The sequence below is a fragment of the Catharus ustulatus genome, chromosome 3, assembly GCF_009819885.2.
Source record: "Catharus ustulatus isolate bCatUst1 chromosome 3, bCatUst1.pri.v2, whole genome shotgun sequence".
NCBI lineage: Eukaryota > Metazoa > Chordata > Aves > Passeriformes > Turdidae > Catharus > Catharus ustulatus.
Window position 1 is genome coordinate 117,626,048 of NC_046223.1, and position 24,058 is coordinate 117,650,105.

At 44.4% G+C, this 24,058-nt stretch overlaps 1 protein-coding gene across 2 annotated transcripts in view; it reads right to left on the reverse strand.

Annotated features, from left to right (window-relative positions):
• Positions 1 to 2,359: 2,359 nt before the first annotated feature.
• MSRA (methionine sulfoxide reductase A) overlaps positions 2,360 to 24,058 on the reverse strand; it is a 242,530-nt gene continuing 220,831 nt past the window's right edge. For both annotated transcript variants that reach the window (XM_033056459.2, XM_033056460.2), the window contains one exon: positions 2,360 to 3,116. In XM_033056459.2, the coding sequence (XP_032912350.1) occupies positions 2,952 to 3,116 (165 nt within the window). In that variant the 3' untranslated portion in view covers positions 2,360 to 2,951. The remainder of the gene's footprint in view (positions 3,117 to 24,058) is intronic.

The following is a 24,058-nucleotide window of genomic DNA, read 5'->3' on the forward strand; positions in this document are numbered from 1 at the left end:
GTGGAGAAAGGGGCTCCCTCAGTGTCCCAAACCCTCTGTTTTTATCTTGGTAAGAAATGTTGGGCTCTTCCCCCTGGCTGGAGCAACTCCCAATGGGATGCAGTAATTTTATCAGTGCCACAGTGGGACTCAATGGCCATGAGCAGAAAATGACTGGCTGGAGGAAGGATGGGCTGTGAAAAGATAAAGAACAATGCCCTGCCTGGTTTCAATGGATGGCCCATTAGCAGAATATCTCCCATGGAGATCAGGATCACTGCCCCACCCTCAACAGATGGTGATAGAACAGATACCTTTTATCACACTCTGGATTGTAACGTGCCTTATAATCGTGAAATTACTCAGGAGAGTTTCCCCATCCCTGGAAGTGCCCAAGGCCAGGCTGGATGGGGCTTGGATCAATCTGGGATTGGTGGAAGGTGTCCCTGCCCATGGCAGGGGTGACACTGGATGGGATTTAAGGTCCCTTCCCACCCAAACCATCCTGGGATTCTGTGTTTGTAGGGGAAAGTGGGAGCTTTGTCAAATGACAGTTTTCAAAGAGTGGCCAATCAAAACTAATCAAAATCAAATCAAAGATGTCAATAAATAATTCAGTAAAATATTTTGGTGTGGGCCAATTGTAGTATCAATGTAGGCATTATGCTGATTTTTATATCATTTGCATCAGGACAGGGCTTAAAAAATCCTCAGCCAGTCTCAGACTTGAGGATATTTATAAAATCAGTTTTTCCCAAAGACTTTCAGCTTGCTTCTAAACAATAACTACAGCATGGAGTAAGAGGAGAGGAAAAGGGAAAAGGGAAAAGGGAAAAGGGAAAAGGGAAAAGGGAAAAGGGAAAAGGAAGTTTAGGAAAGGGGAAAGGGGAAAGGGAGAAGGGGGAAAAAGGAAAAAAAGGGAAAAAAGGGGGAAAACGAAAAAAGGAAAGAAGGAAAAAGGGAAAAGGAAAGGGAATGGAAAAGGAAAAGGAAAAGGAAAAGGAAAAGGAAAAGGAAAAGGAAAAGGAAAAGGAGAAAAAGGAAAAAAAGGAGAAAGGGAAAAGTGAAAAGAAAAAAGGAAAAAAAGGAAAAAAGGACAAAAAAGGACAAAAAAGGACAAAAAAGGAAAAATAGAAAAAGAAAGGGAAAGGGACAGGGAAAAAAGGAAAAAAAGAGAAAGGGGAAAAGGGAAAAGGAAAGGGAAAAAAAGGAAAAAAGGGAAAAAGGGAAAGGGAAAAAAGGAAAAAGGGAAAGGGAAAGGGAAAGGGAAAGGGAAAAGGAATTTTGTGAGGTCCCAGATGATTCATCACCTGAAGTGCTTTGCCTTGGAGCACATCAGGAGTTCTCCCACCAGAGTCTGGATTGGCAATGCACAGGATGAGGGTAACAATTTATTTCCCTCTCTTCTTTGCTTCTCTCTCACTTTGTGCCAAGGAAATGAGACACCAGTGCTGGTTTACTTGGCTGTGAGCACTGAAAAAACTCCATGGCAGGGCAGGTTAGGGACAGGATCAGTTACCACAGAAATGAAAATTCCAAGTGTGCTGTGGACACATTTTGGGGCATCTCCAGAAAGAGCCTAATGGGGCAATCCTGCCCAGGCAGCTCCCCAGGTGTAATCTGCCAAGAGGACAGACTTCCTCTGGATTTTGAGACTGGGATTAGCATCAGCTGAGGAGCATGAGGGAAGATGATTTTTCTGGCACACACTTACTGCCCATCTTTGGGACAGCAGGCAGGGCTGCAGCTCTGCATTTACAACCCCAAACACTGACTTTGTGGGGCACATTTTCAGTCTCTCCAAGCTTGGAGCAGGACCTGATCTGCTGTGTAGGTACAGGAGATGTTCAGGGAGCTGCTTTGGGCCTTTTTGAGCTTTGAAGTGAGCAGGAAACATCAAACCAAGCTTTGGGGAGCAGTGCTGTGGATTTGTGTCACTCCTTGAGGCCTGGATCCCATTTCCATGTGGGATAAACCATCCCTGCATCCTTTATCTGCAGCTTTGAGTCTGTGCTCTGAGAATCCCATGAATAAACCCAAAATTGATTTTTTTCCCCCCCTTTTCTGGCTGTCCTGCTATTTTGACTGCACACTCACTGCAGACTGCCCCAAGTTATGTTTGCCATGACTCTGCTCTTGGTGGGGGCTCCCCAAGTTACTAAAGTACAAATAATTAAACATAGGGATAATTCTACTCCTCTGTACTGTCATGCCTGATGATACAGATTTAAAAGCCCTGGTGTTTAATTAGCAAACTGCAGCATTTTATAATATTTGATTTTTTTTTTTTAGATTACCCAGATATCTACTTGGAACACATCACAGAGAACATTTTCTCTTTTTTTTGTTCTGTCATTTATTTCAGAGCAGGAAACAAAACCAATTTCTTTTTGTGTTTATTCATTTCTGTCAAAAAGAAGCATCACATCACAATTTTGACTTTTTTTGGCTAAAATAATTTCAGAAAATAGGCACTACAGGTGGTTCTAAACGCTGTGAAAGTTGTGGTAGGAGAATCTCTGATCTGATCAATGCATCATTCCCAAAGCCATCAAATTCCAGGGTTGTGACAGGTAAAGAACCCAACCACACCTCCAGAAGTCAAAGCTCTGGGAACACCAGGAAATTAATAAAAGCCAAGAAAATCAATAAGTCCAAAGGCATTGGAAATGCAAAGCAGCTCTGGGTGCAACCACCTCCCAATTTTAACAACATTTCCAACCAAACTTTTGGAAGTTTGGATCTCTTTCCACCTCTCCAGACAACAAGGAAAGCCCAGGAGCTGCACAGAAGCTGTGATGGAAGCAATCCCTGCCTCCACTTTGGATTTTGATGTCAACAGAGAGAAAACTTTGTGGAAAGCAGATTCCCAAATCTTTATCTACGGATGCTGTAGGAACATCCACCCCTGGCATTCCTGGTTGTTTTCCCAACTCCCTACCATGAAGAGGAGGTGGTGGAGCAAGCACAGGCTATTTCCTGAGGCCGATGGGGCAGGAAACTCCTGTCCCCCCCAGCCCACAGTATCCACCAGGATTCTTGCTGAGGTACTGCTGGTGATATTCCTCGGCGTAATAAAACTCAGGCGCCTCCCGGATCTCCGTGGTGATGGAGCCAAAGCCTCCCTCTGTCAACACCTAAAGGAAAAAACAGGGAAAGCCATTAGGGGTTTGCTGTGAATGACATCAGGGTTCCTCCCTGAAGGTGTCTCTCAGTGCTGGGACCACACTCCCAGCTTGTCCAAGAAGAATTTCTGGGTGAAATTTCAACCCCCAGCATGTCCTTGAGAAATCAGAGCATTTGGGTTCTTTTTTTTTCTTTTTTTTTCCTTTTTTTTTTTCTGCAGAGTCACTGCAAACTCCTTCTTCAAAGAGAAAAGTTCCATCTTGGCCAGAAAGTTTCAAGTTTTAACTCAAATTATGGCTCATTTTGGAAAGATTTGCCAATACGTGGACCAGGAGCAATAATCACTTGGCAGGAAGAGTAGATGGAATGTGGGTGGGGATTTTAAATTAGACTTTAATTGCTTTCTGATATCCCCTAACTGAATTTGAAACTCCTGAGAGGTTTCTGACAGAGGGAATTTCTTTTAAAGATGAATTGCTGTGACATTTCCCTCACTGCATTGTCCTTTCCAAAGGAAACTGGTAAACACCAACATTTTGGAGCCAATTCTCTTCTCAGTGGGGACATAAGTCGTGCTCTGAAGTCCGTGCTAAAACCTAATAAGCACTTTAATTAATGTCAGAGTGCTGATGCAAAGTGTGGTTATAAATACTGGATGTAGATAGAATTGATTGAAGGGTCAGCATCCCAGAAAAAGAATTGTTACCTCATCATACTATTAAATATATAAAATATAAATGGATGGAAATCATCACATGGAATCACAAAATTGTGCATCTGCCATCAGTCATCAAGTCCATCCTCCTTCATCATGGTAGACTGAATGATAGCAGCCTTGATCCCCAAAAAAACATTGGTTATGGAAGATCTTTGGAGATGGAGATCCCCACTCCAACATTTTCCATCCTGTTAGAGAGTCCCTCCTAAGCCCAGCCCAGTTAAACCCAGTAGAGTAATTTCACGATTATAAGCCGCACCAATTATAAACCACATCTTCAGGTGTTGGCAACTTTTCACCTGATTATAGGCCTCACATTACATTACAGAGTGTGATAAAAGGTATCTGTTCTATCACCATCTGTTGAGGGTGGGGCAGTGATCCTGATCTCCACGGGAGATATTCTGCTAATGGGCATCCATTGAAACCAGGCAGGGCATTGTTCTTTATCTTTTCACAACCCATCCTTCCTCCAGCCAGTCATTTTCTGCTCATGGCCATTGAGTCCCACTGTGGCACTGATAAAATTACTGCATCCCATTGGGAGTTGCTCCAGCCAGGGGGAAGAGCCCAACATTTCTTACCAAGATAAAAACAGAGGGTTTGGGACACTAAGGGAGCCCCTTTCTCCACTGGACTCCAGAGGAAAACCGGATTTCTCCACATCCCCACTGGAGCTCCGGAGGGAAACTGCACCTTGTACAGGAGCACTGCTCCAACTGAGCCACATCTGTCACTGCAGGAGGATGCAGCCACCATGGAATGGGACTGCTGCCAACACCCTGCCTGACGGGTGTCAGGGTGTACTCTGACTGTGTCAGGGTTTGGGGTTTGTTTCTTTGTAGTGCTGTATTTCTATTTTAATTTCCCTGGTAAAGAACTGTTATTCCTAATTCCCATATCTTTGCCTGAGAGCTGCTTGATTTCAAACTTATAATAATTTGGAGGGAGGGGGTTTCCATTCTCCATTTCAAAGAGAAGTTCCTGCCTTTCTCAGCAGACACCTGTCCTCCAAACTAAAACAGCAACTTTTCATTCTTTGTCCATATATAAGCCACGCCTGATTATAAGCTGCACTTTGGGTTCGGACCAAAATTTTAGTCAAAATGGTGCGGCTTATAATTGTGAAATTACTGTACTTTGATTTAAACCCAGTATTGTGCATTTACTCATCCTAGAAAAAGAAATCATTCCCTTCCTCCTTCATCTCCTACATGGCTAGGGAGAAGCAAGGATGGCAATGGAAATACAGGACTTAAACACCAGGTGATTATTTGGGGCAAAAATCTAGATTTCCCACACTGGGGTTTCCCAGATCCTGCCCACAGCCTGACAGCAGCTGCTGGGCTTTGGAGAGCATTGCTCTGATTTATTCCCACAATTTCACTGCCTAAAGGACACATTCTGCTGTGTTCAGCCTTCAGTCAGGAGTGAAGGAATAAGATGGATGTAAAATCCATGATTGAGCAGTCTGGAGAGCCCTGAGTTCCCAGTCCTGGACCTGTCAGCTTAGGGAGGTGTTGACTCATTAATTCCTTGTGTTCCCACACAAGGAATTGGGATCACAAGCCCCTTCTTTCCCCATGTAAAATCACCACCCAGCCTTTTTCCATCTTTGGGACAGAAGGGAATTGGGTTATTCACCTGCCAGACATGTGAGTAAAGAAGACAAAACCTGTGAAGGTTTGTGCCACAGCACATCAACAGCCCCAAACACAAAGAGGTGTCAGCACAGCTCCTTTTTCAGAGCACTGCTTCGCTTTCTAACCTTCCCAGCAGAGAGAAAACACTTTGGAATGATCTTCACTGCTGAAAGGGGGCACAATCTCTGCATTACTCATTTACCTGCTGCTGCAAATGCAGCCAAAATTGGCCTCTCCCCCTTCCCTGAGTCGTGAGGATGCTGCTGCAGGGGGAGAGATTTTTCCACTGTGCAAAACAGTGTTTGTTACAGGTTTTTAATCTGGGACTTTTCCATCACTGGCCTCATTTTGTCAGGGAGGAAACCCATTCCATTCGATGAGGCACCACAAGAGGGCATGAACATCATTCATCCCTTCCCAGCCCATCAAAACCTGAATAAAGCAGAACCCAAGATGAGTCCTCACACTGCACTTTGGTCCTCCTGTCAGGAGCAGTGGGAACCCCAGGCTCTGACTCTCTGCCAAACCCCACCTTGCATATTTGGATTTTAAAGGGAAAAATATTTTGCTGGCACTGACAGTGTTGATGTGAAGATAAAAACATCACTTGGAGACGTGGGGAGGTTCAGGATGTGCTGGCTCTGGCAGATGTAAATCAGCCCACTCTGGATTGATTTCCTGCCACTGAGGCTGATATAATTTGATGGTAATCCTGTTCTAGAAGAATTTTTAGTCCTCTCTGTCTCAAAATTCCTGAGCCATCCAATGGAACCTCTCATTACCGTGCTGCAATCATCCCTTGGGAATTTTAACTCAGTGCAGGAAATTTTTTAAGAACTATTGGATCATTCACCCCTACCAATATTCCGCTGCAATTCAAAGAGAATTTATTCCTTTAGAGGATTTCTGTGGTGTTTGTCATAGGAAAGATCAAAGCCCTGACTCCAATTGTTAACCCAGCACTGCCAAGTCACTGCAACATCACAAAAGATCCTTTAACTCATGATAATCCAGCCCAAAGATCCTGTCAGATCCCACCAGGGAGGGGCCAAACAAAACCAGAACCCAAATCTCACCCAGCTGCAGAGGGGACACAGCACAGCCAACTTGGGAGAATCCCAGAATCATTAAAGGCTGGAAAAAACCTCCAGGATCATGGAGGGGGTACAGACAGCACTGGGAACCTCAGCACTACAAGATTTTCAGCCAACCTGTACTTTCAGCATGTAAAAGATGTGTTTGATGATTTTCCTGCTTCTTTACAGCCTGTGGAAGTTTATTTCCTGTTCTTTGCATTAAACTCCTGCCTGACCATTGATGACCAGAGTTGTCACCACGTCCTCTATCACAAAACTCTGGATCACAGAATCCCAAATAATTTGGGGTTGGAAGGGAACTTAAAGCTCATCCAGTTCCAACCCCAACACCTTCCTCTATCCCAGGTTGCTCCAAGCCCCATCCAGCTTGGCCTTGGGCACTTCCAGGGATCCAGGGGCAGCCAGGGCATCCCCACCCTCACAGAGAACAATTCCTTCCTAAAATCCAATCCAAACCTACTTTCTTCCCATTTGAAGCCATTTCTCCTTGCCCTGCCACTCCAGCCCTTATCAATAGTCCCTCCCCACATTTCCTGCAGGCTCCTTCAGGCACTGGAAGGCCCCAAAGTCACCCCAAACCCTTCTCTTCCCCAGGCTGACCAATCCCAGTTCCCTCAGCCATTCCTCACAGCAGAGCTGTTCCATCCCTCTGCTCATCCTGGTGCCTCCCAATACAATTCCTTCTCCCTGGTTATGGTCAGTGGTGTCTCAGGAGCTCCAGACAACCACCTGTGTTGTTTTAGAGTCTCTGTGTCCCAGCCCAAGCATCAAGAAAGAGTCTGGAGGTGTCTTCTGTAGTTTCCAGAGGTTGTTTATTTTATCTTATCTAAAAGTTCTTTCCCTGACCACTGTGGTCCGTTCAGCAGGTCAGTCCCAGGCATACTTTTATTATCTTTTTATACTACAAACTACATAAACATTATTTACAATTATCTTCTAATACCTATCACCTATATTGTACAGTCTGGTTCTACTCTAAACCAATCCAAAAGTGCCAACATCACCCAGAAGATGGATGCCAGGAAGAAGGAGAAAGAAAGACAGATCACACCTAAATTCCTCCATCTTAACCTTAGACCACTATTCTAAAAAATCTTAAAATTCTACTTTTTCACCTTTTGATAAACTAACTTATACTCTACTTATTTTTTGTGGTTTGTAACTCTTCATGCACATGTGGGAATTTTCCCCAGGGGTTGAAATCAAAGGCACAGGGGTCTTGGGCTCTGTGCCAAGGTCTCTGAGCCCCCTGCCAGGGTCTGAAGCCATCCAGGGTATCCAGAGGGATATCCTGGGTTCCCACACCTTCTCTCCATAGAAATCTGGGTTTTACACCTTCATCCTGCCCGTCCATGCCTTCAGCCAGACCCACACCAGTCCCTGACCCAGAGCTGCCTCCTCACCCCTTCCTGCTCCTCTCCCAGCTCTCCTTCCCCTGCAGTCACAGGGGTGACTGGAATTCCACTGGATTGATTCAGCCCCGTGCTTACATTTCCTCTTTCATTGCCCATCTCTCTCCCAGCAATTCTTTGCATTCCTCTTGCCTTCCTGACCTCTGCTGAGCACGGAGCAGATGTTCCCAGAGCACCATCTGCAGTGACGCCAGAACCTCTTTCCCGGGCTAATTTAAACCCTCTCATCGTGCCTGCACTTGACTTTTATTGACATGGAATTTCAGCAGCTATTTTCTGTGGTATTGTCAGATTCTTCTGCAATTTTTTTTTTTTTTTTTTTTTTGTGGCTGTGTCTGCTTTGGTTCACCTGGAATAACTCTGAACCCTCAGTGGGTTTTGGTGCCTATCTCCCCTTTTTTCACTTTTTTCAGCCTTTTTGTGAGGATATTGGACTGCACAGCTTCCCAAGACAGGTTAATCTCCCTTCACTGTACCTTTTATTTCCTCCTTGTAACCAGTTCTTCACTCAGAAGAGCAACTTTGCTCCTATTCCACATGTGGCACCTCGTTATGCACCCGCTCTCTTAAAAAAAAATCAGTATTATGTGTGCAAGACATGAGTCTCCTCATGCTGAACTCATTATAAATTTGACAAAAAGGCTTTAAAATTGGTTTTGCTAAATGAAACCATTTAATTTCCCGAGCAGAGGCATTAATAAAGCAGGGGAGTATTAATTGGCTTCGAGCATTTTGTGACTTTTAATAAAAATGGCATCATCCTGTGTTTGACTCAATAGACACTTTATAAACCAGCTTATACCAACATCCATCCACTTTGTCTCGTGTTCCAGTGAGTTGCAGGAAGCTGCTGCATTTCTAAAACCTTGAAAAATCACTGATGTTGCAATCAGAGCATCCTGAAATGTGTGGCAGCTTCTGTACCATCACCCCTGATGCCAAACCCTAACAACAATCTCACCAAATAAAATCTGCCTTCATTGCAGTTGCTACTCAAAATTTCACACCAGCAGCAGCAATCCTGAATTTCAGCTCTTTTCCCAAAATTTCTAAGAATTAAAGGAGCTGCACTATGTTGAATACCTGCAGGAATTAGTTCAGGGAGTTTTCTAGGATGGGAGGCTGTGGGTATCCTAGACACTTGATTCCTGTGATATTTTTAACTGCAAAACAACTAAGCTGACTTTGCCAGGCTTGTGGATTAATTGCTACAAGGTTTGGGGGCAGAAATTCAGCCCTACAGGCTCGCTTGATCCACAGGAACAAACTTTGGTCCAGAGGAATGAGCAATTACCAATGTTTTATTTTCTCCTTCATTTATTTTCTCTTTTTTTCCCCTCTCCTCTCTGGCAGTTCAGCCCACTCTGCTGTGTCATCGATGATATATGATCTGAGATTGTTTCCTTTGTGCTGCCTTCACTTGGCTGGAACAGCTCAGTTTGTCACACTGGGTCCACTCTCCTCTCTGTCACTTACTGATGTTGGCTTTTCCAAATTAATTGGTGCCAGCAACCTCCACAAGCGCTGGAATGGGCTGGAATCCTGATTATTTGTAAAAATCTGCATTCCCAGCCTGTAGGTGACCTGTTTTTGGAAATCATGGGTTTGTGACAGGAAGAAGGACCCTGCCAGGGAAATGTGGGAGCAGAGGCTGGTGAGTGCTGCAGTCCAACCCCTGGACTGGGACCAGATTTCCACATTCCCTTGTTTCCAGCTGCCTCTGCCCAGTGGATTCCATGGAATTGATGCATTTGATAGGAGGTGCTGGAATTGATTAGCAAATGCTTTTTCACAGGGCTGTGGAGTGCTGCATAATTAGCTAATGCTCACACAGGGCTTGGAGAGCTGTGTCATTCCTGAGGATTATTAATATCCTTGCAGGGAAGCTGTCTGGTCTCAGAACCCTCTTTGCAAAGTGCCTCTGGCAATCTGGGCAGGATCAAAACTGGGAATGATGGAATCATGGGGGTGTAAATTCTTCATCTTTCACAGAATGGGCAGGTGGATCTAAGGGTGAAATCCACAGACTCCACACTGGGAGGGAAAAGCAGCTGCTGTGGGATTAAGTGTGAAGAAAAATGTCATGGAATCATGGAATGGTTTGGGTTGGGAGAGATCTGAAAGATCATCTAGACCATGGACAGGACAGTTTCCACATCCCAGGTTGCTCCAAACTCATCCAGCCTGGCCTTGGGTACTGCCAGGGATCCAGGAGCAGCCACAGCTTCTCTGGGAATTCTCCCAAGGAACAATTCCTTCCCAATATCCCACCCATCCCTGCCCTATGGCAGTGTGAAGCCATTCCCTGTGTCCTGTCCCTCCATGCCTTGTCCCCAATCCCTCTCCAGCTCTCCTGGAGCCCCTTTAGGCTCTGCAAGGGGCTCTGAGCTCTCCCTGGATCCTTCTCCTCTCCAGGTGAGCACCCCCAGCTCTCCCAGCCTGGCTCAGAGCAGCTCCAGCCCTTGGAGCATCTCCAGGATCTCCACTTCCCTCCCATGTTGGGATCTCCAGAGCTGGACACAGAGCTCCAGGTGGGGAACACCAGAGAGAAATCAGCCCAGGACACATCCTGCAGGGATTTCCCATTCCCTGGCCAAAGAGGAGAAGTGCTGCTGCAGGAACATGCAGGAATTTTTCCTAGGAATTTATCCTTCCAGTGCAGCACAGAGAAAATGCAGGTAGGAAGGAAATAGGATAGAAAAAGATGATAGTACAGAATCCAAGCTGAAGAATCCTGATTTTCATCAATAAAACTGCAACAATGATGTTGTCTGAGCTGTTGACAAATCTCCCACAGAACAGAACACATCACCAGCATGGAGTAAAGTGATCCTGGCTGGAGACACATCTGCAGGAGCCTTAGGGGAAGCTGGGTGTGTGGATAAAGTGTGTTTTCCCTCCTTCTCTCTCTGAAATGTTTCCCTCTTAGCTTGGAGCAGCTTGTTGGTCACTCCTCCCTGCCAGAGGGGAAGGAATTGCTGGGCTTGCATAGCCATCAGTGCTGCCAAGGTAAATCACAGTTGGATGATAGCCTGGTATTAACACAGCCCCAAGTGGTTGTGCTCAGAGGGTCTAGGGAGGACCAGGAGTGCAGTTAGGGTGATATTCCCTCCTGTTTTACCTCTGAGTGTAAAACCTGAGTGCTGCCCACAGCAATGAGCTCTGCCAGATGAAATATCACACTCACCCAGCCAGATTTCGTGGTGCCTTCTCCCACAATGGGAAAAGAGGAGTTTGAATTTGTCCTAAATCATCTTAAGTGCGACTGACAACGAAATAAAATCTACAATTCTATTTTTTTCCTGTTGGATGCTGATCCTGTGAACGTGCACAGGAAGGAAGTTGTGTCCTGCTCTCCATCATACCCATCTAATTCTGGATTCAAAGCTTTTTCACTCCAGATACTGCCTGGTTTAACAGGATCAGCTTGACCCAGAGTCTTTACAAGCTTGACCTTCAGCGTGGAGCTTCCTGAACACCCATCCTGTTTTCTCCTGAGGGAAGAGAGATGAAAGTGGGGAATGGCACGGGCGGACATTTAGGAGGCAGAGGGAGATAACATTAGCAAAGATAAAAGACATCTTGCCCCAGTAGCATCTGGGAGCTAATTAGGTGTTGAAGGAGCCATTGAGAGAGATGGAAATTCTGTTTGTCTGGCCAATTTTAACGCAGCCAAACAGCCTCTTACTGCACATCCTGCATGGATAATTGATGATGCCTAAGAAAACTCTGTGCCCCGTCCTGAGTGATCTAAAGCTCAAATCTCCTCCCTGGCTGGAGGCAGCACAGTCTCCTCCCCTAATCACTCATCCATTGCTCTCATATTCCTGAAACAAAAATTTGGGGTGAGCTGGGATGGAGGAAACGATCAACACACAGAGCAACACAGAGCAGAACGTTCCACACTGCAGCCCACAAGTGGTTTGGCCCTGCAGGACTCTGAGAAGCTGAATCAGGGCCAAAATTACTCTAAGATCAGGCAGCCCCAGCTGCAGATAAAACCCTCCACATGTAAATACTGTGCTGACAAGACTTTCCCACCTCCATTAGCTCAGTTATCTCTGGATCACATTTTGTTCCAAGTGCAGAGCTGCCTGTGGTGCTCCCTTGGGTGTGAGCCCTTGGCAATGCATGTGAGGCCCTGCAATTATTTTTTATTCAGGGGAGCAGCAATGAAGAAGTAAGAACATTAATTTGCAATATCAAACCCAGAGGGTTCAGGTCAGCTCTGCTGTTACATGGCCATCATTTTATTTTTCTCACTGGATTGGCATCAAGAATTTCTTCCATGATATATGATCATGACAGATTCTCAGGAACACATAGGAGTTTCCCAGAGAAACAATTTATCTTTACCTAAACTCATCCTGAAAAATCCAGAAATTATTTCTGTTGTGATTGGAGGGAAAAAAACTTCCAGACAAGCGACCATGCACAAGTATTTACTGCTAAAAATCATAAAATTTGCTACATTGGAATACCTTCAATGTCATCCCTACTTATTTTGCTTTTTTTGCTACTTATTTTTACCTCTAATAACACACTGGGATTTTCTCTTCAGCCTCCCATTGCTTTATAACCCTGAGCCATTGCATCCCCCAAAAAGTTGGGAGATGGTTTGTATTTTACTGCTCACTCTCTGGAGAGGTGAACACCCACCATGAGCCTCACCTGCTAAACTCAACGCTGTCACCTTTATTTTCAGTCTGTGTTGGTGGTTTCTTATATATAAGGAAATATATCTATATTATATATATATATATATAAAATATATATTATATTATATATATTATATTATATTATATTATATTATATATATTATATTATATTATATTATATTATATTATATTATATCATATCACATTACATTATATTATATTATATTATATTATATTATATTATATTATATTATATTATATTATATTATATTATATTATATTATATTATATCATATCATATCATATCATATCATATCATATCATATCATATATAAGGAAATATATATATATTTCTTATAAGGAAATATCTCAGAAGGATCCAACAATTTACAGCGAAATTATTTACGTTACACATTCCAGCAAATAAAATAAAATCACAGAATCTTTTTGGCTGGAAAAGCCCTCTAAGACAACAGAGTCCAACCATCCTCAGCACTGCCAAGGCCACCACTAATATGTGGCCCATCAGATATTGATTGTGCTCTAAAGGATGGGAAAAGGAAAAAGTCAACACCATGTTTTTCTGGTTTTTTGGGATATTGTCCTTTTTTTTTTCCCCCATGGAGATGCCTTCTGCAAATAATTCCCCCCTGGCTGCCCTCTCCAAACATCATCAAACAGAGAGGAGATGGATCCAGCATGAGACTGATCCAAACACAACACTGCACACCAAATGAAACAGAAAATGGAGGTCCTTTCCCTGGGGGTATAAAACAGGGGGCACATCCCAGTGCTGGATCTCAAGGATCAGCGCAGCTGCAGCTCTGTGAAATTCCCAACTAAAAATCCCACTCTGGTTTAAAACCCAAATTCTCCTGCCCTGCCAGTGTGTGTTGTCAGGCAGCTGCTGCATTTCCATCCTTTCTGACCTTCCTGTCCAGCTGATTTCAGTGGAGTATTTGCTGGGTTTTTAATACTTTAAAGCAATTTGGATCCTTCAGGAAGACAAATTGTTTCTGTTATCGAATATATGCATAATTACTACTAAAATTATATTTGAGATGGCTACCAGGCAATACAATTTTAGCCCATTCCAAGGACTGAAAAGTCAAGAGAAAATGAACAGAGCATTTTTTAATCAGAAGATAAGTAGTTTTCCAGCCACTATAAATAGAAAAGCCTGGAAGAACCCATCCAACAAGAAAGTGTGAGGAGGGTAAAATTCCACAGTGTTTTGGCTTTGGACTTCAGAAGGTAGTGAGTACGAGATAGTGTGAAACACAAAGAAGTCTTTGTTGTTTACATCTGAAGTTTGAAAGTGGCACAGTGTGAATAAACAAAGGATGTTCCATGAGACGCTGCAGCAGGGATGCGCTCGCTCCGCCGGAGCTCCGCGTCAACAGAGCTTTGCAAAGACGGGGAGGCAAACTTGAAAGCTTTGCCTTCCAGAAAATCTCATTTACCCGGATCCTCAGGCTTTTAAGTGGTAGAAAAAACACACACAAGCTTAATAAGACCAAGATCTGGATCATTTAGCATTTGCTTTCAGGTTGGTTAAGCTCCTTCCTAACGATAACGGCGCGCGTGCTCAGCAAAACCTGAATTAGCTGCTCCTTATCTTCCTGGGGAAAATAAGTTTTGCTCTCAAGAACTGGGATAATATCAAGCAATTTCTTTTCTGGCAAACAATAAAGAATACTGCCTTGATAATTTCGTGAGTTAACTGATTGTTTTCCAGGAGGGTGCATAGGATAATTGGTAAGGACAGAATTTAGAATACCCAGCTGCAGTTTGATATTCATGGTGGTATTTCCTGTTCAGCAGTCACATAGCATTGAACTTGATCCATAGGATCATGGAATGGTTTGGAGTTGGAAGGGACCTTTAAATCCATCCAGTTCTAACCCCTCTGTGATGGGCAGGGACACCTTCCACTATCCCAGGTTGTTCCAAACCCATCCAGCCTGGCCTTGGACACTTCCAGGGATCCAGGGGCAGCCACAGCTTCTCTGGGCACCCTGTACCAGGGCCTCCCCACTCTCTCAGGAAAGAATTTCTTCCTAACATCCAATCCAAACTAACTTCCTTTCATTTTGAAGCCATTCCCTCTGTCCTGTCCCTCCATCCCTTGTACAAAGTCTCTCTCCATCTTTCTTCCAGCCTCACTTCAGATACTGGGAAGCCACAATTAGGTCACCCCAAAGTTTCTCTTTTCCAGGCTAAACAATCCCAATTCTCCCATCCTTTCCTCACAGGAGAGGTGCTCCATCCCTCTGATCTTCCTGGTGGCTTCAAATTAGTTATGGTATCTGTATATAGCTTTTTATGAGAAAGTCCCCTCTTATTTGACAAATCTGATAAAACTTGATTTTGATTCAAAATATTTTCAGCTATTCCTATGATCTACAGAGGGTAACTTTTGATGAAGTTAAAAATAAAATTGTAATGATTTCTCCCTTGTTCTGTCCCTCCATCCCTTGTCCCCAGTCCCTCTCCAGCTCTCCTGGAGCTCCTTTAGGCTCTGCAAGGGGCTCTGAGCTCTCCCTGGATCCTTCTCCTCTCCAGGCTGGACACTCCCAGCCTGTCAATGATTTAATACAATCCCCTTTCTTATACACTTGTGAAAATTGGTGCAGCAGAACCATTTCACCAGAGGAGGAGGAAAAGATGCATTTGGGTGGAACATCAGCTGCAAACCCAGCAGCGTTTCACAGCTGCCAAAAGTGCTGAGAGTTCAGCAGCAAGGCTGAAAACAAAAATGCTTCATAAGGAACCAGGGTAAATCCTACAGCTTCACTCCTTCCCACACCATCCCTACTCCTCTGGACACAACAGGGAGTAACTTGTGTGTACAGGGCACCTACAACAATCACAGTCACAGAATGGTTTGGGTTAGAAAGGATCTTAAAGCACATCTAGTTCAACCCCAAAACTTTCTTTTGACTCTCCCTACCTTTTAAGAGCAGCAGATTTCTTTCTCAAGTTTCTTGATCAGCTCTAGTGATTTTTTTTATTATTAAAGGGGTGCACCTCAGGATTCTAGAAAAGTACCAGTGAAGGAAACCCCCAGAGCTGCTTTAGCTTTTCCACCTGCCCCAAGCTCTGCCTGCTCCCTCCTGGAAGAGTTTAGGTACAAACAATTCTGATATATAGAATTAGTGACCCTCAGCACAAACACACCCCACAGGGGCTGAGATTTGAATGAGACAGTCAAGAAGTTGATTTGTCAGGAGGTTTGGAAAATACAAGACCCTTTTGGACTTCAGGGTCAAATTCCACTTGTTGTACGAATCACCCACCACCACTGGGATGGATTTGTGTGTCTGGAAAGGAGATTTGAATTTGGCCATTAGGAAAACAAAATACCGAGCTGATTGAGGCTGGAGAGGAAGCAAAGAAAATGCAGGGAATGCACTTTACATTTCAGAGAGAACCTGGCATTTGCAGCACATCATCCTCCTGCCAGCTACAGAACAGCAGTGACTTGGCAGAGGCTCCATGGCCAGATGTCACCCTCATCTGGTTCTCTTGGCTCAGGCTGCTCCTTTGAAATGAGCAGCAAAGCAGGGCCAGGATGGCTCTGCCTGGTGCTCCCTGCACAAGGAATAGGAGGAGGAAAAGTTCCCCAGCCCCCCCAAAACCTGGCAGTGCTTCTCACCATTTTGACAAATTCACAGCCCTCAGCAGGCAGAATCTGGGAGGTGGAAGGAGAGTCAAGAACCAAAGAGATTTGTTTGACAGCTGCCTCTCTTTGGGTGATGGGCACAGCACAAATCCCCTCCGTGTGCTTTCCCTGCAGATTCAAACACTTCAGCACTCAGAGCCTGCTGCACCTCCCAGCAAAAAACCCTGCACTTGGATTTCTTTGTTTAAAGGCACTGCTGTGTCTCTGTTCCACTGCACCCTTTTAATTGGTTGTTTTATTTAACCAGGGAGATCCTTGAAATGAGATCTTTAAGATCCCTTCCAACACATCCTACAATTCTCTGATTCCTGCAATTTCTATTGTATCACCACAACCAAGAGCATGGAGAAAAACATCAGGGTGTTCCCCACCTAAAAGCTGCCTGTTTTGGAGTTAATTGCTATCCAGGCAATTAAGGATTTATGATAAATATGAAGGGACACAGCCTAACATCACACCTTCAGCTACAGCAGGAAATCTGGACCAACAGCCAAATATTTGTGGTAGCAAAGCCCCCAGCTGCCTTTAGACCCAGGGAACAAAAGAGACAGGCACAGGCTAAACCCCCCCATGTGAGTGACCTTCTCTCAGAAGGAGAATTCCTTTTGAAACCCAGCACCTGATAGCACGTGCGTGTTTGTACACACATCAATATGTGTGATAAGAAGGCTGCTCCGTGGCAGAACCTGCCAACAAACCCATTTTTTTGTCACCATCTGCTAGTGAGAGAGCGAGCACCTGTTAGGAGCAGCTGCCTGAATGCAGAATGGAGGTGAGAGAGAAAAATCAGTTTCATTTTGGACTTGGCCTGCTGCAGGTAGCACATGGCTCCCACCACCGAGGATGCCAAGCGGTCCTTTTTAAGTTTGTCCTAATTAAGAGCGTTATGAAACCTCCAAATTGTTCATTTATTGGCTGTTACAGCAAGTAAAAGGAGTGATGGGGTCCCTCAAAGCACCTCCCCATTCCCAGTGGGGTCTCTGCCCTGTTTCCCTGCTTTTTTTGTTCCTTGGAAGCCAAGGAGGATTTGGAGGTGCTGCCCCAGGACGAGCTGCTCTGAGGAATCCCAGCACTGGCAACACCCCCTGCCTCCTTTCCTTTGGAGAACAACTGCTTCCCTTTGGCTGTGCCCATCCCTGTGGGGGTCCTGGGAGGGATTTGGGAGGGATTTTGGAAGGGATGAGGGAGCTGGCTGTGATCAAGGCAGCAGCAGCTGCCAGCCCTGCCATGCTGTCCTTTCTCCAGGGGGAACAACGGGGGTGCCACCACCCAGAGAACTTGGAGAGGGCAAAAAAAACCCAAACACATGGAAGGATTTCCCATCCAGATCCAAGTTCACAACTCAGCATGGCCTCTGACACCAGGGATGGGCTCAAATCTGGTGCCTTTAATCCCCACTTATGGCATCTGTGCATCCGTGGCAGGAATGAGGTCACTCAGTTTGTTCTTTCCCAAGCTCCCAAGCATGGATTGTTCCTGGTTTTCCACAGGCAGAAATGCTTTGTGTGACCTGTCCTGTGTGACATAGCCATCCACCAGTGACAGCACCTGCTAAAAATCACCCATCCTGCAGGGAATCTTCACCACCCAGCCCTACATCCAAGAGACATTTGGGGAAGAACAATAGGATTGTGAGGAGATCCCGTCTCCATCAACAGCAACAGGAGGTCAGGGGATGGGCTTGCCTTGCAGAGGGAATATTTGAAATATATTTCAATATTTGGGAGCCCTTTGAGGTCCAAATATCTTCCTCATTTTTCTTATTTCCCTGCTTCTTCATTTTTATCCTCCATTTCTTGTCATCCCAACTACTTCTGTCCATCTTCTGAACGACCCTGCCACAATCCCCTTTTATGAGGAACATAAATATTTTTTATAAATCATCTGTCTGACCCATTTGACCCCAGAAATTTGTGTTTTCTAAAATGGCAGCAGAGAATTGGTGGGACTGTCACAGCCTGGGAAAATTCAGGCAGTGCCTGAGGTTCCAAGCTCTGTGATGTGATTTACACTTCAGCTGGGTCAAATGCTGATCCCCAAAAAACCCAACCCTGATTTCTGGATGGGAAAACAACACTTCAGCTGGATTAAATGCTGATTAAAAAAAAACCAAAAAACAAAACAAACAACCAAAAAAACCCAAAAAACCCACAAAAAAACCCCCACAAAAACTCAAAAAACAAAAAAATTTTAAAAACCCACAAAAAATCCCACCCAACCCTGATTTCTGGAATGGAAAACAACATTTCAGCTGGATCAAATGCTGATCAAAAAAAAACCAAAAAACAAAACAAACAAAAAAACCACCCCAAAAAACAAAAAAACCCCACAAAAACTAAAAAAAAAAACAAAAAAAAAAACAAACAAAAAAAAAAACCACAAAAAAACCCACCCAACCCTGATTTCTGGAACGGAAAACAACACTTCAGCTGGATTAAATGCTGATTAAAAAAAAAAAAAAAAAACAAACCCAACCCTGATTTCCAGGTGTGAAAACAACACTTCAGTTGGATTAAATGCTGATCCCCAAAACACCTAACCCTGATTTCTGGATGGGAAAACAACATTTCAGCTGGATTAAATGCTGATTTAAAAAAACCCAAAAAACCAAAAAAACACCAACCTTGATTTCTGGATGGAAAAACAACATTTCAGCTGGATTAAATGCTGATCAAAAAAAAACCAAAAAACAAAAAAAAACCCCAACTCTGATTTCTGGATGGGAAAACAACACTTCAGCTGGATTAAATGCTGATCAAAAAAAACCAAAAAACAAAAAAAACCCCAACTCTGATTTCTGGATGGGAAAACAACACTTCAGCTGGATTAAATGCTGATCAAAAAAAAATCCAACTCTGATTTCCAGGTGTGAAAACAACAGTTCAGATGGATCAAATGTTGATCAAAAAAAAAAAAAAACAAACCCAAAACAAACCCAACCCTGATTTCTGGATGGGAAAACATCATTTCAGCTGGATTAAATGTTGATATTAAAAAAAAAAAAAAAAAAAAAAAAAACCCAAAAAAATAAAAATCCAACCAACCCTGATTTCTGGATGGGAAAACACCCATCCAGCTTGAGAGTGAGTGCCCAAGGCTGAGGGAGAAATCCCATTTCTCCTGCTTGCAAAGGAGCAAATCTGCTCTTGCTGCAGTGAAACCCAGACAAAATCCCACAAAGCCACCCCACAGATCCCTGTTCCCTGCAGAGCTGCACTTCCAGCCGTGTGCTTTAGCACACAATTCTTTTTCCTGATGCAGATTTCTCCCTGTGAGCACATCTGGATGGATCCCTGCCCCTGGGACAGCCTAATGGGCTCTGCATCCTCTCTGCCTCATTTCTTGGGGAAGCAGTGGGAGGAATGAAGAGGGGCTTGCACCGAGGGATGTTTGTTCATCCTGAATTTAAATGTGCAAAAATTTAAATGGGGGTTGTTATTGCCCAGAGAAACGACAACAGAGGGCTCAAGAGTCACAGAGTGGGGAGTCAGGGACACAGAAGCATCCAAGGACAGGGTGAGCTGGTTAATTAATGTCACCCTCTGCTCTTAAAAATGGTCCAAAATTTCCTTAAGAGCTCCTGCTCCCCAGCAGCCCAAGGGCAGCGATGCAGGAGCACAGGGAGGGCAGCTCTGGGTGTCCCAGCTCCTGCCAGGATGGTTGGTGGTGAGCAATCTCCTGTGATTCCCTGATGGGTTTGGCATGTCTGAGCAAGGCAGGGGTATTGAACAGCTCAGTGCTGACTTTGCATGCAGAAGAGAAGGGGAGGGAGCTGGAGCTGAGCTCAGTTATGGATCATGAGAGCAGAAATCAGAGGGGTCCATGCTCAGGCAGGAGGGGATCCCACCAGAAAAGCTTTCCCCCTAAGAAACATGGGATAAATCCACCCTAGAGAGCAGCCCAGTGAAGCTCTGCTGCAAAGCAACCCCCCTTGGGGCACTCTGAAATATTAAAATTCTCCATATTTTTACCACCAGCACATGCTCAGATGAAGAACCTCAAATTAGGAAGAGCTCAGTGTTAGAAACAATCTGGTGAAAAATCCAAACTCTCCTGTATTTAAAAAAAAAAAAAAATAAAAATTCCAGCAACTGAAAGGGAAAAAAAAAAAAGAGAATAAAAAAAAAGGAAAGGAAAAGGTTTGTTCATGCTGTTACAGTTTAGGAACTGCTGGCATGCCTGTCTGAGAGAGGAAGGGATGGGGAGCTGACTGCTCAGCAGCTGAGAACGTGTGTTCTGGAAGCAGCTCCCGGAGCAGATGGTGCAATGATTACTGCCAGTAAATGTTAGAGCCCTCTTTTCCTTTCTCTCTTTTTAATTTTTTTTTTTTTTTTAAACTAGAATTCTGAACAACAGGGGGAAAAAATAATGACAAAGAATACATGAAAGCAGCTTGATTTCCTTTCTTTTTCCCCTCTCCTTCTCTGATACCTGAGGCTGCAGAAGGGGGATGTTCCCTGGGATTGCTGGGATGGTGGAATCCTCCACCAAGCACTTTGTCCTGGGGAGTTTGACTCTGCTCTTGTGCTCCAGGCTGTGTTCCCTGGGAAATGAGGAGCTGCAGGACCATGTGCTGTGTGTGGGATCCTGAAAGCAGGGGGAAAGGAGAAGGGAAATGCAGCTCTGTGTGATGGAAGGGGTTGGAATTGGTGGCTTTGAGGTCCCTTCCAACCCCAACCACTCTGGTTGACAATGATTCCATGATTTAAACAGTCACCCTGCTGGCCTGTGGTGTGATAAACAATCCTTGGGCCAAGAAATGGGAATTATTTCCCCTTTCATCACCAGGTCTGGCTCCCCTGGCCCCATCTCCCCTTCCAATGTCTCTGAGTAGCCCTAAAACATTTCTCCTCCATTTCCTCTCTCATTCCCCTCTCTTTGTCCCAACATTTTCTTTCTCCCTTTATATATATTTTTCCCATTTATTTTGCCTCCTAGCTTGTCCCTAATCACTTTAAAATCCCTTTAAACCCCCAGGAGAACCTAGCTCCCAAAATTTAAGAGCAAACATCATCCAGGATGGGAAGGAGCATCCCCACACCGTGGTGCTGGAGCAGCACAACTCATCCCCTGCAGCATCTCTTGAGGGATTCAGCTTTTAAATGCTGTGACATCTCTCCCAAATGTGTCTCAGGGTTGGTTTTTTTTTTCAGTTTTTGAGCTTTTTTAATGTCTGTAAATTAAGAAAAGCCAGGGAAATTTCCACAGGGAGATTTAAAAAAAAAAAAAAAAAAAAAAAGCAGGATATGCGCAAAAAAAACCGCCTCCTTCCTGAAATTCAGATCCCTGCTCTGCAGCAGGGAGGTACCAAAGCTCCTCATAGACAGGCTGGGAGAAATATTTTAGTATTGAAAACAACATGTTTTTCTCCAGCTTCCTGTTCCCAACAATTTTGGCTGGAACTTTAAAAATATCAGTCTGAGGAGGCAGAAAACTGGCACGGAAAATGTCACCCCCCCTCCCCAAATTAATGTTTGCTGAAGTATCAATCAACTGAGGGAAAAGACTTCTGAGAGGAGCTGTCAGACATCCCTAAAATGGGGAGCATCCAGCCCCACTGGCAAGGCTGAGGTGCCAGAATTCCTCACTGTGATTCCAGGTCAAAGCAAATCACATTTTCAATTAGAAGACTGAGGTTTCTTTGTGACCATATAGGAAAATGAATGGTCAACATCTGCTAAATTATCAAATTCTTCTTATTATTAGCCATAAAATTCCTCTTTGAAGGTCAGGAATGGCTTTTCAAGGTGAAGCCTAACAGTAGTTAAAGAACAAGATTTTTTAATTTCAGTTATAATAATTTTGTGGCTTTGTTGGGATGTTTTCAATTACAATCACAGCTCTCATCCTTTGACAGCTTCCAGGAAAGAAAAGAAGGGAGTAAATGAAATGTTGCATCTTCATTCAAAGCCTGCAGCACTCACCAAACAAAACTGAAATGAAGGGTACCAAGAAAGTCAGCACTGGACCATCCCTGAATACTCCTCTCCTTGAGATGCAGCACTTGTATCAAGGACACAAACCATCCATAATGACAGCAGCAGTTGTTTGTTCTGCAATTTGTGGGTATTCAGAGCCCACTCCTCAAATCCTTGCTTAAATTGTGGCAGCACAAATGGAGTTGGACAGAGCCTGGTGCTCGAGTCCTACACCATTTTCTGGGTTCAAAGGCTGAGCGTTTTAGCTGGATAATAATGGGTGGTATTATCAGGTATTGTGATGAAAAGAAATCTTCCTTGAGATGAAAATACCCTCTTTGCACAGAGCATGAACCCAGCTTTCTCTTTCTTCTGTGCTGGATCAGTGGTATTTGCAGAAAAACTCTTGTGGCACTTGTGGGATAGCACTTCATGCTGAGCTACCAAGGAACAGGTCAGGCTTGGGGTTTTTTTTTCTTTTAATTTGTTGTTCCAGCTAACTGAGGACACCAGATTTAAGACTGGCAGTGCAAACACAAATACTGCATATCTGACACACCTGAGCATTTCTTGGCTGATTGACAAATAAAAGTGAGGAAATGTGCAAGGGATTGGATGTATTTTTAATATTTTTGTTGTGCTCTCCAGGCTGGATGGGGCTTTGAGCAACCTGGTCTAGCAGAGCCATGGCAGGGGTTGGAATTCATGATCCTTAAAGTCCCTTCCAACCTAAAACATTCTTTGATTCTCCTTCAAAGTACATTTACTGAAACCTTGTTTTTCCTTGTTTGCCCCCAGCTACTGAAGGGTTTTATTCTCTTCTCTCAGCCTGGCTTAGTGAAAGGCAAACCTCCCCAGCTCTTTCCTTGTAGGGTTCATAAAGTGATCCTGTGGTCATCAAGAACAAGGCCAACCTGCACTCCAAGACCCCTGTACAACCCCAGAGGTATGATATTGTTTTCATGATTTTCCTGACTGTCTTCACATCCTGATGCTGATTTCATGGGATTACGAAGAGAGGCTTAGAGATCTCACTAAAAATATCACCAAAATTTAAAAAAAAAAAAAGTCTTTGGGGGAAAATTGATTTGTGATGCTGTAAACTCAAGATTTATGAGGCTGCAGAATGAGAGGCTGGGGCAGGTCCCTTCTCTCTGTGGGGCTGCTTGTAAAGCAGATGTTGCCACATCTGTACTTGCAGCAGGGCTGAATTGTTTGATATGAGAGCACTGCTTGGCCACACGGGATCCTCAGCATTGCCTGACCTGCTGAGGAATCCCAGGAGGTGCAGCCACACTGAGAAAAGTAATAAGGGATTGGTTGCCCAGAGAAGCTGTGGCTGCCCCTGGAAGTGTCCAAGGCCAGGTTGGAGCCACCTGGGATAATGGAAATTGTCCCTGCCCACAGTGGGAGGGTGGGAACAAAATGGTGTTACAGGTCTCTTCCAACTCAAACCACTCCATGATTCTCGTGCCAGCCTTCCACTTCCCCTCCCTCTGGTTTTTAAACTTCCACCTTTACCCAGAGAGTGCCCCTGAAGAGCTTTGGGAACCCGAGGTGAAAAGCGCAACGCAAAACTTCGCCGAATCCCACGCTGGCCTCTCGTTCCCAGGGCTGTTAATGAGGATAATTGATAGAATTCCACTAACACAAATGCATTCCAAGCACCCCTGCCCCCCACCCCAAACAAGGAATCAATTGAGGGAAAATGGCCCATGACAGGAAAGGAGGAGAGATGGATTAAATATTTAAAGCGTTCCTGTAAACGAAGACGCCGAGGCCAGGTCAGTAATGAGCTTCCCCCAAAGCCACTGGGAGCTCA